The sequence below is a fragment of the Phyllostomus discolor genome, chromosome 5 (genome assembly GCF_004126475.2).
Source record: "Phyllostomus discolor isolate MPI-MPIP mPhyDis1 chromosome 5, mPhyDis1.pri.v3, whole genome shotgun sequence".
Lineage (NCBI taxonomy): Eukaryota > Metazoa > Chordata > Mammalia > Chiroptera > Phyllostomidae > Phyllostomus > Phyllostomus discolor.
Window position 1 is genome coordinate 102,732,087 of NC_040907.2, and position 16,953 is coordinate 102,749,039.

General features: G+C 38.0%; 1 protein-coding gene across 15 annotated transcripts in view; it reads left to right on the forward strand.

The window, feature by feature from the left end:
• The window catches only part of ZNF248 (zinc finger protein 248), a 57,275-nt gene that overhangs the window by 12,332 nt on the left and 27,990 nt on the right, over nt 1–16,953 (forward strand). For 8 of the 15 annotated variants that reach the window (XM_036026660.1, XM_036026664.1, XM_036026665.1 and 5 more), the window contains one exon: nt 10,094–10,126. The exons of the other annotated variants lie outside the window; for them this stretch is intronic. In XM_036026660.1, the coding sequence (XP_035882553.1) occupies nt 10,094–10,126 (33 nt within the window). The remainder of the gene's footprint in view (nt 1–10,093; nt 10,127–16,953) is intronic. 15 annotated transcript variants of the gene reach the window in all.

Genomic DNA, 16,953 nt, shown 5'->3' on the forward strand with positions numbered 1-16,953 from the left:
AGCATGCTTTTCTGGTTCCTGATCTTGGTGGGAAAGCTTTTGATTTTTGTCCATGAAGTATGATGTTGGCTGTAGATTTCTCATTTATGGAATTATCATGTTGAAGAATGCTTCCTCTATTCCCACTTTGCTGAGTATTTTTATCAAAATGGGCACTGTACCTTATCGAATAGTTTTTTCACATCTATTGATATAATTATGTGGTGTTTGTCTTTCCTTTTATTTGTGTGATGTAGTACAGTTATTGATTTACAGATACAGTAACATTCTTGCATCCCTGGGATGAATCCCACTTGATCATAGTTTATGATCTTACTATATTGCTGGATGCAGTTTGCCAGTATTTTGTTGAGGATTTTAGCATCTGTCTTCATCAGCAACATGGGCCTGTAGTTTTCTTTCTTTCTTGTGTCTCTGTCTGGTTTTAGGATTAGGATGATGCTGGCTTCATAAAAGAATTTGGAAGTCTTCCCTCTTCTTAGATGTTTTGGAATAGTCTGTGAAGGATAGGGGTTAACCCTTCCTTAAAAATGCTTTTTTAAATTCTCCCGTGAAACCATCTGGTCCAGGGCTTTTGTGTGCTGGGAGATTTTAAATTACTGCTTCAATTTCATCAGCTGTTTTTGGTCTGTTCAGCCTTTCTGCTGCTCCTTCATTCAGTTTTGGAAGATTATGTTTTTCTAGAAATTTGTTCATTTCACCCATGTTTTCAAATTTCTTTGCATATAGTTTGTAGTAATTTGTTACAATCCTTTGTATATTTGTGGTATCAGTTGTAATCTCCTCTTTCATTTCTGATTTTATTCATTTCGGTCTTTTCTCCTTTTTTCTCTGAATCTGCTTAAGGGCTTATCAATTTTGTTTATCTTTTCAAAAAAGCAACTCTTGGATTTATTGATTTTGGATTCTTCCTTTAGTCTCTATGTAGTTTAATTCTGCTGTGATCTTGTCATTTCCTTGTTTCTACTCACTCTGTGCTCTATTTGTTGTTCTTCCAATTCTTGTAGATGTAGGGTTAGGTGTTTTCTGTTTTTGTTTTTTTTTAAATGTTGCTATCTTTTTAGGTAGCCCTGTATTGCTATGAACTTCCCTCTCAGGACTTCTGGGCTGTGTCCTGTAAGTGTTGGACTGCTGTGTGTTCATTTTCATTTATTTCCAGAAACTTTTTGATTTCTTCTTGATGTCATTACTGACCCATTCATTGTTTTTTAGCGTGCTGTTCAGTCTCCATGAGTTTGAGTGTTTTTGAGTTTTTTCTTTGAGGTTGGTTTCTAGTTTCAGGCCCTTGTCATCTGAGAAAATGCTTGATATGATTTCAATTTTCTTGAATTTGTTGAGGCTTGTTTTGTGTCCTGTTATGTAGTCTGTCTTTGAACATGTTCCATGTGCTTTGAAAAGAATGTGTATTTTGCTTCTTTGGAGTGAAAGGTTCTATGTATATCAGTTAAGTCCAGTTGATGTAGGGCATTTTTTTCAATGCCTCAATATCCTTGTTGATATTTTCTTTGGAAGATCTATCCATTTTTGACAGTGGGGTGTTAAAATTCTCTAGTATAAGTGTGTCACTGTCTGTATCTTTCTTGAAGTCCTCCAAGCTTTTCCTTTTATATTTGGTTCTCCTATATTTGGTGCATATATGTTTACAATGTTTGTGTCTTCTTGATGGATTCTTCCCTTGATTATTATGAAGTGTCCTTTGGTTTCTCTGTTTATGACTTTTGTTTGAAGTCTGTTTTGGCTGATATAAGTATTGCTACCTCAGCTTTTTTTTTTTTTTTACTGTGTATTTGCTTGGAATATTTTTTTCCAATCCTTCACTTTCAGTCTGTGGAGGTATTTTTTTCCCTGAGGTGGGTTTCTTGTGGGAAGCATATGTGTGGGTCATGTTTTCTTATCCATTCAGCTACCCTATGTGTTTTGATTGGAGCATTTAAACCATTAACATTTAAGGTTATTATTGATGGATATTACTCATTTTCTCCCCTTTACACCTGTGTTTTTCTCTCTTGCACTCTTTCCCTCCATTTTGTTATAGTAGTCTCGTTAGCATATCGTGCAGTGCTGATTTGGAGGAGGAGTGTTTGTTGCGCGTGGGTCACTGGCCAGCAGTGACCACGGAACGCTGTGGATGGCTCGCCGAAAAAATACGCGAGAAACAAACACACATGCACAGAGACAAGACTAGTTTCTGTGGGGAAGTAGGGACGACATGGCCACCCCCCCAGTGGGGAGGGCCCTGATTTACCGTCCACACTTGCTTTTATTGGGCTCATTTTGCATAATAATTCAGGTAAAGCACAGTACTCATTAGGGGGAAGTAAGGAACTATAGAAAACAAGGAATTCTGCCGGTCTATTGAGTCGGGGTCAAAGAGCTGTAAGACTTTGAGGAACAAACTTCCTCCTAGGACCCCTCTCATTCAACTGAGAGCATTCTAAACAAAGCAGGTTTCACAGTAATTTACATGTTCTTTCTTAGGCCTGATCACCCAGGGAATCCGCCCCTTCTCAGCCCAGAGCTGCACCACCCTGTCATTGTTTCAGGCTTAGCTGGGGACTAAGGCAATAAGCAGATTTTCTCCCAGATGATGAGAACTCAGGCTATGTCGAAGCCGAGGAGTGAGGGTCCGTCACCCTCTTTTGCTACAGCCCCCAAAATCCTTCTTTTGGGGGGCCTCCCAAAGTGATCATGCCTGCCTTAGGTCGTTCCCCACATGGGGAATCTTACCCGTCTTTGGCTAACCGACCAAGCTTTTTGGGGTTCAGTAGCAGAAGCAGCATTCCTGCCAGGAAAACAAGCCCTTGTCTCCTTGCAGGCTTACGGTTCCAAGGGCGTTCCCTTAGCCTTAGCCTAGGCGGGGGTTTCAGCTTCTGATACCAGTCAGGACGGTTCCCAACAAGTGTTCTTTCAGCCTTCTTTGTCTGGAAAACTCCTTCTTTTGTATTCCATTTTAATTGAGAGCCTCGCTGGATAGAGTGGTCTTAGTTGCAGGCCTGTGCTTTTCATTACTTGGTATATTTTTTGCCATTCTCTCCTCACCTGTAGTTGTGTCTGTTGTGAAATCAGCTGCCAGCCTTATTGGATCTTCCTTGTATGTTACTTCTCGTTCCTCCCTTGCTGCTTTTAAGATTCTGTCTTTGTCTTTAAAACTTGGCATTTTAATTATCATGTGTCTTGGAGTAGACCTCTTTGGGTTCATCTTGATTGAAATCCTCTGTGCTTCCTGAACTTGGTGGGTTTTCCCCTCCCTGGATTCAGAAAGTTTTCTTTATTTTTTCTTACAAGGTTTCCATCTTTTACTCCTTTTCTTCTGGTACTCCTATGATTTTTTTTTTTTTTTTTTTTTTTTTTTTGCATTTCATGTTATCTTACAGTTCCCTTAAGCTGTCTTCATATTTTTGGAGTGTTTTTTTTTCATGCATTTGCTCTACCTGGGTATTTCTTTCTACCTTGTCTTCCATCTCACTAATTTGGTCCTCTGCTTTATCCAGTCTGCTTGTAATTCCTTCTAGTGTATTTTATTTCAGAAATTGTATTCCTTACTTCTTCTTGGTTCTTGTTTATAGTTTCTATTTCCTTTTTCATACTGGTGTGGTTCTCACTCAGGTCCTTGTAGTTGCCTGTGAATTCTTTGAGCATCCTTATAACCATTCTTTTGAATTCTATGTCTGATAGTTTGCTTGCCTCAATCATTTAGCTCTTTTAGTGGGAGTCTTCCATTTCTTCCAATTGTAGGGTCTTTCTTTGCTCCCCATTTTGGGTGACTTTGTTTCTGTGATTACCGATTCACTGCTTCACTAGCTGTCTTTGTAGAGTGAACTTCTGTGGTAGGAGTTCTATGGAATTCAGTGGTGTGGTCTCTTCAGTCTCCTTGCCTGGATGATCTAGTTTGCCCCTTCTTCCATTTGTGCGGGCTCTCTTGTTGTACTTGGGTTTTACCTATTTGTGGTTCCTTCATTGGTGGGTTCTCTCCTCCAGCGGGTTTACTGGTGTTCACAACTCCGACCTTATCTTGTGTGTGATCAGTGGCAGGGCAAAGGTGAAATGGAATAAGACAGCAGGAGGGTATTCCATGGGACTTAAAGTACCACCAAGTAGAGAACAGATAGGAGATTCTTTGTAGAAGTACAGGTTAATTGTGATATTTCACCCAACTAATTGCTTTTTATAAAAGGTGAAAAAGAGATACGTAAGACTCTTATTAAAAGGAGAAAGAATGTGAACTGAATCCAGAAAACAGCACTTGTGTGAGGTTAGATGGTGACATATAGTGAGAGTAAGGGATAGAAACTAGGCATAGTATGTGAGTGAATAAACATAGTCAAAACAATAATAAAGCTCAGGAAGACAGTGAATTGAGCCAAGACCAGGATGGGTGGTGTGTAGGGTTTACAATAATATGGAACGATTATTTACAATAATACAGGAACAACAATAATATGACAAGACATCTATGATCTGAATAAAAAGAATAGAAACTAAAAGACCAAGAGTGGTGTGTTACTGGAATACAAGTGAAGAGAAGAAAAATTAAATAATGTGAAAGGGAGAACAAAGAAAACCAGTCAAACAATACAATTAAACAAACTAACAAAATGAAGAAAACTAAACAGAAAGAAATTTAAAAAACAATAATAAAATAAAAATAATGAAGGAAATAATAAAAATAAAAAATAAAATGCAAGTTCTGTAGGAGCAAAATGAAATTTGTCTCATTTCTGAGTTGTTGGAGTTAGCTTCTCATCTATTTCTGGGTCAGTCTTTGGTCCTTTCACAGCTCCAGGTCTTATTGTCTCACACTTTCCTGGGGTGGAGGGGCGGGGGTAGGCAGCAAGGGGGAAGCCTCCTGCTGACTTTAAACCCTGCCAAGTAGTTCTGGTGGTCTTCCTGGAGGCTCCAGGAAAGGGGGGCCTGGGCTTCACTTTTTTCTTTTCTGTGGTTTTGTGAGGATGGGGACTAGGTGTGGGTTGCTATATTCACAGGTGCCCAGCCTCCAGCTTAACCCCCTCAGATCACTGTGCTGCCCCTACTGTCGTATCTTACCCATTTGGGCACCTTTAATCCACCATGTTGTTCTGCCCCCTGAGGTGCACTGATTAGGAGCACCTCGCAACCCTCCTGCTCCCTCTTTGCTTGCCTGGTTGCTGCGTACTTTCAAAATCCCTTCCAGACAGTTAAATTCCCCTATTAAATTAAGGCTCTCTGGGGACTGCTAACAATCTGAGCCCTTGCTGCCCTCCTTTTATCAGTCCATGCAGCACCCCTCTTCTTCTGCCTTCACTGGCCGGGCTACTTTGCAGGAGAGGTGCTTGCATAGTGTCTGTGGCTGCCTTTTTTTTTTTTTTTTTTAAGTAAATTTCCTTGGTTGCCAGCTGCTGTTCTTAACAAGCACCAGGCTTTTCACATAGCCCAACTCTGACCAGCCCTGAGACTCTCTGGATCACAGTCAATCACGGTCCTACTCTTCTCCCATCTCCCGGTGTCTTCCTGCCCCCAGATTTCTCTGTTACTATCTCAGCCATCAACCACAGCCCAAGGTAGGGAGCACCCCCTGCTGTGTGTCTCCCACTGTGTCTTTATTCCCCCAGTGACTTCAAGCATCCAGGTCTCTCCTAGGCTGGCCTGGCTTCCCTGCTCTGGAAAGGGAGGGAGCTGCAAAATTAGAGTCACTGACTGTTCTCTTACAGAGTTCCTAAGGCAACAGGAACTGGGACCAAGGTTGCCATGGTAAGTCCCAGGCACAGGGCCTAGCAACCTTCCCGTCTGCCTACAAAATTTACTTAACATCTGCTTTTTAATGTCCTCTGCAACCTTTGACTTCCACACTTCATATAATCTGGGATTCCATTTGCTCTTCACCCTGTTCTGAAGATTGGCTAGGTGTTTCAGTTGGGTGCACGAGCAAGTGGGTTAAGCTCCTACCTACCTTGCTGCCATCTTTAGGTACTAAACTTCTTTAAGCCAATACACCTTATTTGTATCTTTTACACCAAATTATATCTTTTTATAAACCAATTTTAATAATTTCTTCCAGTAGTAGACAAGCATATACATACACAGACAGATACAAGCAGAGATGTGAAAGGTTTATTTTAAAGTTTTAGCCATAAAACAGGTACACATACAACCCAAATATTAATTTGTAACAATTGGAATAAGTTAAGTTTATTTAGATGGCTGAGACTTTTATTATTTTTATTTGTCCTTGATAAACATTTTTATAAGGAGACCAAGGCCAAGGCCTACCTAAGCAAAGGAACCTTTTCAGCCTCTTGTGCCTTTTAACAAACATTTTTCCGTTTTTTTCCCCCTTTGGTTTAGTCTTAGGCTGTTGTGGGCAGTGTTTACATTTCTGCTATCTGTAGGAATCCTTGGAAGTTACTGAGAGTTATAAAACTGCTACTAACTTATAATTTTGCCTAATTACTGAAATAGAGTTATTAGATTATTTGAAATATCCTCTCAGGTTTTAGCTAGGACAAATGGTAAGAAATTTTAAAGCACATACCTATATAGCTAATGTATTTTTTAGGATTCACTTAGAAATTATTTGTCCTTTAGAAACTTCTGTTTATTAATTGTGCATTCTGTAGGAGTACTCATTAAATGAGTACTTATCCATTTGGAAACAGCCTTCCATGGCTCCTGTGGTGCCATGGAAGAGTAATCCCCAGTTTCTCCCTTCCCTTTGACAATAAGACAAAGACAATTCCAGAGCAAGTTTCTCCCATTCCTCTGCACAGTGGATTTGTGGGTGCATGCAGGGAAAAATCTTTCTTGATTTCAATTAATGCATTTGACCTCTACCAAACAAGGAGGGAGGTCCATGAACCTGTGAGAACTTTACAGTGAAGGAAACTGCAGCCCATGGAAGGTACCATACCTAGTTCCAGGGTATACTGAACAATGAAGGTGAGGCCACTTTAGTTCTCTTAGTAGTCTCTAATATTAACTCCCAAATAATATGGGCTTCCAAAGTGAGAAGCAGTCAAGCCTCTCACTTTGATAATAAGTTGAGATCAATAAGAATAACTCTTTAGGTATCATTAATTCAGGCAGAAGCCTAAATAATGTTCCAATTAGGAGACAAATGCAATGGGTATTTGTGAGAGAGGGAAGGGGGATAATTAACATCAATAGAAGAAAGAAATTTCTATTATGTATATAACATAGTGATGCTAATTCTAAACAATTTATTTAGATTTTTAGATTGGTAGTCATCAGTCTAGTAGTCATATCTGTTTTTGTTGTTACCGTTTTGGCAAACAGTTTTTTGGGGAACAAGGTTGCTTAGGCTCAGTCCAAAGATTATTTTATCTTGTTTTAAACATTCCAAAGATTTGCAGCATTGATGTGGAAGGCAGTTCATTTGGCATGGTGGGTTCAGCTTCATTTTAAAGTGATTTCATTTATAATACTGTTTACAGGAGTTATGGTACACCTCCTTCATGATGGAGTGTTCACATAAATTATTAGGAATTTTGTACATAAGAGTTGTGTCTTTTGTTTATTTTACTCAATTTCTTATGTTAATTTGAACTCATAACTAGGTATTTACTCTTTAGTTATAGAACACTACCTTGTTGATTTTGTTGCTCACATTGTTCCAGCTCAGTTATTGAGACCACTTTCAATTAGTTTCTCTGTCTTTTTGATATACCACATTTTAGTGTTTTTATATTGTACTTCCTTACTTCTCCATGGAGGGCATACAGAGGACCCAGAGACATATGAAAGGATCACTAGCCATCTGAGAGATGCAAATTACAACCACAATAAGATACTACTTCACACTGATCAGAATGGACATCATAACCAAATCAACAAACAACAAGTGTTGGTGAGGTTGTAGAGTCAAGGATACCCTAGAACGCTGTTGGTGGGAATGCAAACTGGTGCAGCCACTGTGGAAAACACTATGGAATTTCCTCAGAACACTAAAAATGGAACTGCCTTTTCACCCAGTAATTCCAGTGCTGGGACTATACTCTGAGAATCCAGAAACACTAATTCAAAAGAACCTATGCGCCCCAATGTTCATAGCAGCACAATGTACTATACCCAAGTGCTGGAAGCAACCTAAGAGCCCATCAGCAAATAAGCCAATCTAGTAAACAAACAAACAAACAAAAAACAGTGGTACATTTACACGGTGGAATACTATGCAGCAGAAAGAAGGAGCTGCTACCCTTTGCGACAGCATGGATGGATCTGGAGAGCATTATGCTAGGCGAAATAAATCAGGTGGTGAAAGACAAATACCATTATGATCTCACCTATAAGTGGAACCTAATCAACAATCCAAACAAGCAAGCAAAATATAACTAGACATATTGAAATAAAGAACAAACTGACAGTACCCAGGGAGGAGGTGGGAGAGAGTAATGAGGCAAAAGAGGGAAGGTACATGTATAAAGGAAACATGGACAAAGCCAAAGAGGGGTTAAGATCAAGTGTGGGAGGTGGGGATGGCTGGGGTGGGTGGCAGTGGTTGGGGGAAAAATGGAGACAACTGTACTTGAAAAAAATTTTTTTAATAAATTTAAAAAAATAAAAAGAAGATATCCCAGTATCATCTTATATATCCCCTGTTCTAGAATTAGCCTTTTCAAAGCTCTGGTTTGTTTTATTGGGACAAGGTATTAGAAACCAAGTTTGGGAGGCTAGGTGTGCTTATTGCTACTGGTGTGTCATTGCTTGTAGACTCTCAGCTGACTGAACAAGGAAGTAAATGTGTATACTAACTCATGTATATACACACACACATATATATGTGTATATATATATATATATATATATATGAATATTTTAGTATGAAATCATCTGTATCTTTATTAAGTATTAGTTCATACTGATGTCTCCTGGTATAATCATTGCTACATGGAGCATTCTATCTAGCTTTTTCCTCTTGCTTGTCTATAGTCTCCTACTTTAACAATGAGAATCTAGCTATCAACATCCAAATTTCATTTACTTAACGATTCCATTTTAGCATATGTGTATAAGTGATTTCAGAGTTGTTAACCCATGGGCTTTTGTTTCTTTCCAATTTTTGGCCATGGCGAATTAAGTTTCTAGAAATATACAGATGTGGGTTTGGGCATGGATATAAATTTTCAAACACCTAGGGTATGAAGTTGCTGGATCATATGTTAAAACTGTTTATCTTTGCAAGTGACTGTCAAACTGTTTTACAAAGGTGCTGTATCCCTTGGCACTCCTACCAACCATGAATCAGAATTCCTCTTGTTCTGCATTTGGAACTGAAATTGATACGGTTACTCTTTTGGATTTAACCATTCTAATGAATGTGTTATGGTGTCTCATTTTTGCATTTCGCTAATGACAGATGATGTTGAGCATCTGTTCATGTGTTTATTTGCTATCCACATATCTTTGGTGACATGATTGTTCAGATCTTTTGCCCATTTTTTAATTAGGTCAGTTGTTTTTCTTACTGAGTTTTATTGTATATTTGTTTTTCTTATTGAGTCTTTTGTGTATTTTGGATGGAACTCCTTTAGTAGATATATTTGTTGCAAATATTTTCTCCTAGGCTGTGAATTGTTTGTTTGTTTGTTTTTCATTTTCTTAGAGGTCAGTTTTTTTAAAAATTATTTTATTGTTGTTCAATCGCAGTTGTCTGCATTTACTCCCTACCCTCCCACTCCAGCCATTCCTACATTCCTCCCCTGCTTCTGCCCCGCAGATTTTGTTTTTAATATAACCCAACCCATGTATTTTTTCATGTAATGTGCTTTTTCTGTTATATATAAAATCTCAGCACCAAATCCAAGATCACATAGATATTTTTTCTGTTATGTTTTATGTTCTATATCTTCTAGAAGTTTTATAGGTTTGCGTGTTATATTCAGGTGTGTTATTCACTTTTACTTAATATTTGTGTAAGTTATAAGGTCTTTGTCTAGGTTCATTTTTTTATTTCCAGTTGATCAGATACCATTTGTTGAAAGACTTTTTTTTTCATTTAATTGTCTTTGTGCCTTTGTCAAAAACCAGTGCAATACATTTTGGTGTGTCTGTTCCTGGACCCACTATTCTGTTTCATTGATCTATGTGCTTTTTTCACTAGGAGCATGCTGTCTTGGTTTCTTGTAGCTTGGTAGTAAGTCTTGAAATCTGATAATGTGAATCCTTTTTTTCCTTCTTCCACATTGTGTTGGCTATTCTAGGTCTTTTACCTTTCTCTCTGAACTTTAGAATCATTTCATCAGTATCTACAAAATAGCTTTTCTAAAAATTTCAACTGTATTGAATTTACAGATTAAGCTGGAAGGACTTGACATCTTAACAGTATTGAGTCTTCTAATTCATGAATATGGAATATATCTCCATTTACTTAGATCTTTGATTTCTTCCATTTGCTTTGTGTTTTCTTTCAAATCCATGTAGATATTCTGTTGGATTTATACTTGAGTACTTTTCTATTTGTGTGATACTATAATTGTTTTTGTTTTTGTTTTTTTTTTCATTTGAAAACATGAAATTCCAGTTGCTTATTCTGATATACCAAGGCATGTCTGGAAAAAGCCTAACTATTGTTAATGTAACAAGAACAGTTTGTGAGAGATTTATGTTACCTGACAGCCAAGGAGATTGGACTAGAATGAGCATGCACATACAGTGATGACTTCACTGTACTAGTCACTGAGGGCAATAGACGCCATTGAGAAAGCATGTGTACTGTGTGGTCATCACATTCAAAATGACTGAGTAGAGCAGTGAATCTGCATCAGTTATTGTATTAAGCTTGAACATTCCTCTGCGAAAACTATTCGGTTGATTCAGAAGGCCACAGCTATGGTCAACTGGTAATTGGCAGCTTCATCACGACCACACACCACCAGCTCATGGGACACGTCTTGTGTAATATTTGGTGAAACATCAAATCACCCAGGTGACTCAGCCCTGTTCCTGCTCAAAGCCAGATTTGGTGCCTTGAGACTTCTAGCTTTTCCCAAGACTAAAATCGCCTTTGAAAGGGGAGAGATTTCAGACCATCAGTGAGGTTCAGGAATATACAACAGGGCAGCTGATAGCTATTGAGAGAACTGTGTGAGGTCCCAAGGTGCCTACACTGAAGGGGACTGAGGTGTCCTTTTCCCTTGTACATTGTTCATTGTACCTTATATCCTCTTCACCAAATGTCTCTATTTTTTATATTACATGGTTGGATACCTTCTGGACAGATCTTGGAAGTAAATAGTTGACTTTTTTATTATATAGTGACCTTTTACCCTATAAAATGTTGCTGTATATGCTTATAACTTGGAGCTGTTTTTTTCCTTTTTGTAGTCGATGGGAATTTTATATCGATAATCATGTTGACTTCAAATAAAGACAGTTTTATCTTTACATGTAAACATTTTATTTGTTTGTTTTTTATCTTACTGTAGTCAGGATTTCCAGTACAAAGTTGAATAGCAATATTGAGACAGGACATCCTTGCCCTGTTTTTTGCTTAGGCAAAAAGTGTCCAGTCCGTTAACATTAAATATGTTTTTGTAGATTGTGTTTATCAAGCTGAAAAGTTCCACTCTTTTCATAGTTTGCTGAGTTGCATAGTTTTTTTTTTTTTATCATGAGTGGATGTAGGATTTTGTCAAATGCTTTTTCTTCATCAGTTAACATGATCATATGATTTTTCTTTGGCCTTGTTGATGTGCTGAATTACATTGGTTGATTTTTTATTTATTTTTATTTTATTTTTTAATTTTATTCTAACTGTTGTTCAAGTACACTCTTCTGTCTTTTACTCCTATCCCAGCCCATCCCCCCAGCCCTCCCCCCTCCCATTTCCACCCCCACCCTAGTTTTTCTCTATATGTCCTTTATACTTGTTCCTATAAACCCTTCCCCTTTCCCCCTGAAATTCCCTCCCCTCTCCCCTCTCATCACTGTTAGCCTATTCTCTATTTCAGTGTCTTTGGTTATATTTTGCTTGTTTCTTTGTTTTCTTGTTTTGCTTCCTGTTAAAGGTGAGATCATATGGTATTTGTCTTTAACTGCCTGGCTTATTTCGCTTAGCATAATGCTCTCCAGTTCCATCCATGCTGTCATAAAGGGTAGGAGTTCCTTCTTTCTTTCTGCTGCATAGAATTCCATTGTGTAAATGTACCATAGTTTTCTGATCCATTGATTTACTGATGGGCACCTAGGTTGCTTCCAACACTTGGCTATTGTAAATTGTGCTGCTATGAACATTGGTGTGCATAGGTTCTTTTGGATTGGTGTTTCAGGGTTTTTAGGGTGTAACCCTAGCAGTAGAATTGCTGGGTCAAAAGGCAGATCCATTTTTAGTTTTCTGAGGAAATTTCATACTGTTTTCCATAGTGGCTGTACCACTCTACAGTCCCACCAATAGTGCACTAGGGTTCCATTTTCTTCACAACCTATCCAATGCTTGTGTTTGTTGCTTTGTTTATGATGGCCATTCTGACTGGTGTGAAGTGGTATCTCATTGTGGTTTTAATTTGCATCTCTCTGATAGCTAGCAATACTGAGCGTCTTTTCACGTGTTTCTTGATCTTCTGTACGTCCTTCTTGGAGAAGTGTCTGTTCAAGTCCTTTGACCATTTTTCAGTTGGGTTGCTTGTCTTCTTAGAGTGGAGTTGTGTAAGTTCTTTATATGTTTTGGAGATTAAACCCTTGTCTGGGGTATCATTGGAAAATATGTTTTCCCATATGGCTGGTTCTCTTTTTATTTTAATACTGTTTTCTTCAGCTGTGCAGAAGCTTTTTATTTTGATGAGATCCCATTTGTTTATTCTTATCTTTATGCCCCTTGCTCTAGGGGACATATCAGTAAAAATGTTGCTGCATGAAATACCTGAGATTTTCCTGCCTATGTTCTCCTCTAGGACTTTAATGGTGTCACGGCTTATATTTAAATCTTTTATCCACCTTGAATTTATTTTTCTGTATGGTGTAAGTTGGTGCTCGAGTTTCATTTTTTTGTTTGTAGCTGTCCAGTTCTCACCATTTGTTGAAGAGGCAATTTTTACTCCATTTTATGTTGCTGCCCCCTTTGTTGAGTATTAATTGACCATAGAGACTTGGGTTTATTTCAGGGCTCTCTGTTCTGTTCCTTTGGTCCATGTGTCTGTTTTTATGCCAGTACCAGGCTGTTTTGAATACAGTGGCCTTATGATACAGTTTGGTATCAGGTTTTGTGATCCCTCCTACTATGCTCTCTTTCTTAAAATTGAAGCAGCTATTTGGGATCATTTATGGTTCCGTATAAATTTTTGAAGTGTTCTATGTCTGAAATATGCCATTGGTACTTTAAAAGGTATTGCATTGAATCTGTAAATTGCTTTGGGTAGTGTGGACATTTTGATGATGTTAATTCTTCCGATCCATGAACATGGTATATGTTTCCATTTGTTTGTGTCTTCCATGATTTTTTCCTTCAGTGTTGTGTACTTTTCTGAGTACAGGTCTTTTACCTCCTTGGTTAGGTTTATTCCTATGTATTTTATTTTTCTTTTTGCTATATCAAATGGGATTTTTTTCTTGATTCCTGCTTCTACTATTTCTTTGTTGGTATACAAAAATGCCTTTGATTTCTGGATATTGACTTCGTATCCCACTGTTTTGCCAAGTTCATTTATTAGGTTGAGCAGTTTTTGCCAGAGTCTATAGGATTTTCTATGTACACTATCTTGTCATCCGCAAACAATGACAGTTTTGTTTCCTCCTTTCCAATTTGGATGCCTTTTATTTCCTTTTTTTTCTTTCTTTTAGCCACAGTCTGATCGCTGTGGCTAAAACTTCCAATACTATATTGAATAGAAGTGGTGAAAGTGGACAACCTTGTCTTATTCCTGACCTTAGTGGAAAAGATTTGAGTTTTTGCCCATTGAGTATGATGTTGGCTGTAGGTCTGTCATATATGACCTTTCTTATGTTGAAGAATGCTCCCTCTACTCCCACTTTGCTGAGTGTTTTTATCATAAATGTGTGCTGTACCTTATTAAATGCTCTTTCGGTATCTATTGATATGATCCTGTGATTTTTGTCTTTGCTTTTGTTTATGTGATATATTACATTTATTGATTGGCCAATATTGTACCATTAATTGCATCCTTGGGATGAATCACACTTGGTCATAACGTATGATCTTTTTAGCGTATTTTTGGATGCCATTTGCCAATATTTTGTTGAGTTTTAGCCATCTATGTTCATCAGCGATATTGGCCTGAAGTTTTCTTTCTTTGTTGTGTCTTTATCTGGTTTTGGGATTAGGATGACGCTGGCTTCATAAAAAGAGTTTGGGACTCTTCCATCATTTTGGATTTTTTGGAATAGTCTATGAAGGATATAGGGGTTAGCTCTTCCTTAAATGCTTTGTAGAATTCTCCTGTCAAACCATCTGGTCCAGAGTTTTTGTGTGTCAGGAGATTTTTGATTACTGCCTCAATTTCATCTGCTGTTATTGGTCTGTTAAGGCTTTCTGCTTCTTCTTCATTGAGTTTTGGAAGATTATATTTTTCTAGAAATTTTTCATTTCACCTAGGTTTTCAAATTTCTTGGCATACAGTTCTTCATAGTAATTTCTTGCAATCCTATGTATTTCTGTGGTATGAGTTGTAATCTGTCCTCTTTCATTTCTGATTGTGTTTTTGGGGTCCTCTCTCTTTTTTTCTTGATTACCCTACTTAAAAGCTTGTCCAGTTTGTTTATCTTTTCAAAGAACCAGCTGCTGAATTCATTGATCCTTAGAATTGTGCTTTTAGTCTCTATGTCATTTAATTCTGCTCTGATCTTGGTTATTTCCTTCCTTCTACTTGCTCTGGGCTGTCTTTGTTGTTGTTTCTGGAGTTGTTGTAGGTGTAAGGTTAGGTTGTTTATTTGAAATGTTTCTATCTTGTTTAGGCAGGCCTGTATCACTATGAACTTCCCTGTCAGGGCTGCCTTCACTGTGCCCCATAAGTTTTGGGTGGTTGTGAGTTCATTTTTGTTTCCAGAAACATTTTTATTCCCTAATTTCATTCTTGACCCATTCCTTGTTTAATAGCATGCTATTCAATCTCCATGATTTTGAGTGTTTGGGGTTTTTTCCCTTGAGGTTGGTGTCTAGTTTCAGTCCCTTGTGGTTGGAGAAAATGCTTGGTATGATTTCAATTTTCTTGAATTTGTTGAGGCTTGTTTTGTGTCCTATCCTGTGGTCTGTCTGTGAAAATGTTCCTTGTGTATTTGAAAAGAATGTGTATTTATCTTGTTTGGGATGAAGGTCTCTCTATATATATCAGTTAAATTCATTTCATCTAGGGCATTGTCAATGCCACAATATCTTTGTTGCTATTTTGTTTGGACGATCTGTCCGTTTTTGATAGTGGGGTGTTAAAATCCCCTACTATAATTGTGTTGTCAATATCTATCTTGAAGTCCTCTAAGGTTTCCTTTATGTATTTGGGTGCTCCTCTGTTGGGTGCATATATATTTACAATGTTTATGTCTTCCTGATGGATTCTTCCTTTGAGTATTATGAAGTGACCTTCTGGGTCTCTCTTTATGGCCCTTTTTCTTTGAAGTTTATTTTGTCTGATATGAGTATTGCTACCCGTCTTTTTTTTTTTTCCTGTCTGTTTGCTTGGAAAATTTGTTTCCAGCCCTTCCCTTTCAGTCTGTGTAGGTCTTTTTTTCTGAGTTGGGTCTCTTGTAGGCAGCCTATGTGTGGATCATGATTTCTTATCCATTCAGCTATTCTGTGTCTCTTGATTGGAACATTAATCCATTTATGTTTAAGGTTATTATTGATAGGTACTTACTCATTGCCATTTTCCTACCTGTGTTCCTCTCTCTCTCTCTCTCTCTCTCTCTCTCTCTCTTTTCCTTCCTTTCCTTAAAGCAATTCCTTTAGCATCTCTTGCAGGGCCGGTTTGGTGGAAGTACAGTCTTTTAGACTTCTTTTGTCTGGGAATCTCCTTATTTGGCATTGTATGTTGATTGAGAGCCTTGCTAGGTAAAGTAGCCTTGGTTGCAGGCCTCTGGTTAGCATTACTTGGAATATTTCTTGCCATTCTCTTCTGGCTTGGAGCGTTTGCATTGAGAAATCAGCTGCTAACCTTATATGTGCTCCCTTGTGTGTTACTTCCTGTTTCTCCCTTGTGCATTTAAGATTCTCGCCTTATCTTGGAATTTTGCCATTTTGATTATGATGTGTCTGGAAGTGGGCCTCTTTGGTTTCCTCATGATTGGGACTCTCTGTGTTTCCTGGATTTCTGTGACTTTTTCTCTGTACAAATTAGGGATGTTTTCCATCATTACTTTTTCAAACAGGTTTTCTATCCCATGCTCTTCTTGTTATCCTTCTGGTATCCCTATTATATGGATACTATTACCTTTCGTATTGTCTTGCATTTCCCTTAATCCCCCTTCTTTCTGAGCCTCTGTTCCTTTTTTTTTTTTGCTCTTTCTGAGGTTTTCTTCCTATTTTGTTCTCCAGCTCACTGATCTCATCTTCTGCTTCATGGGTCCTGCTTTTGAGTCCTTCTGCTGTGTTCTTCAGTTCAGAAATTGTATTCTTCATTTCCTCTTGGCCCTTGTTGGTAGTTTCTAATTTCTTTTTTATGTTGATACAGTTTGCAGTGAGTTCATTGTAGTTTCCTTGTAGTTTCTGGTAATTCACTGTAAACTCATTGAGCTTCCTGATAACCGTTGCTTTGAACTCAGTATCTGATAGTTGAGTTGCCTCTATTTCATTTATCATTCTTTTTGAGGCTTCCTCCTTTCCTTTCATTTGGGGATTGTTTCTTTGTCTTCCCATTGTTTGTGAGACTCTTCTCGTTAGCCTCAGCATCTTAAATTGACCTGTTTTGGTTCCCTGGGTTTATGGTGTGAACTTCTGTGGTAGAATACCTGTGAGATTCAGTGGTGCAGTCTTCTTGATCTCCTGAGCTCACTGGGCTTGGGCTGTCATTTAATTCG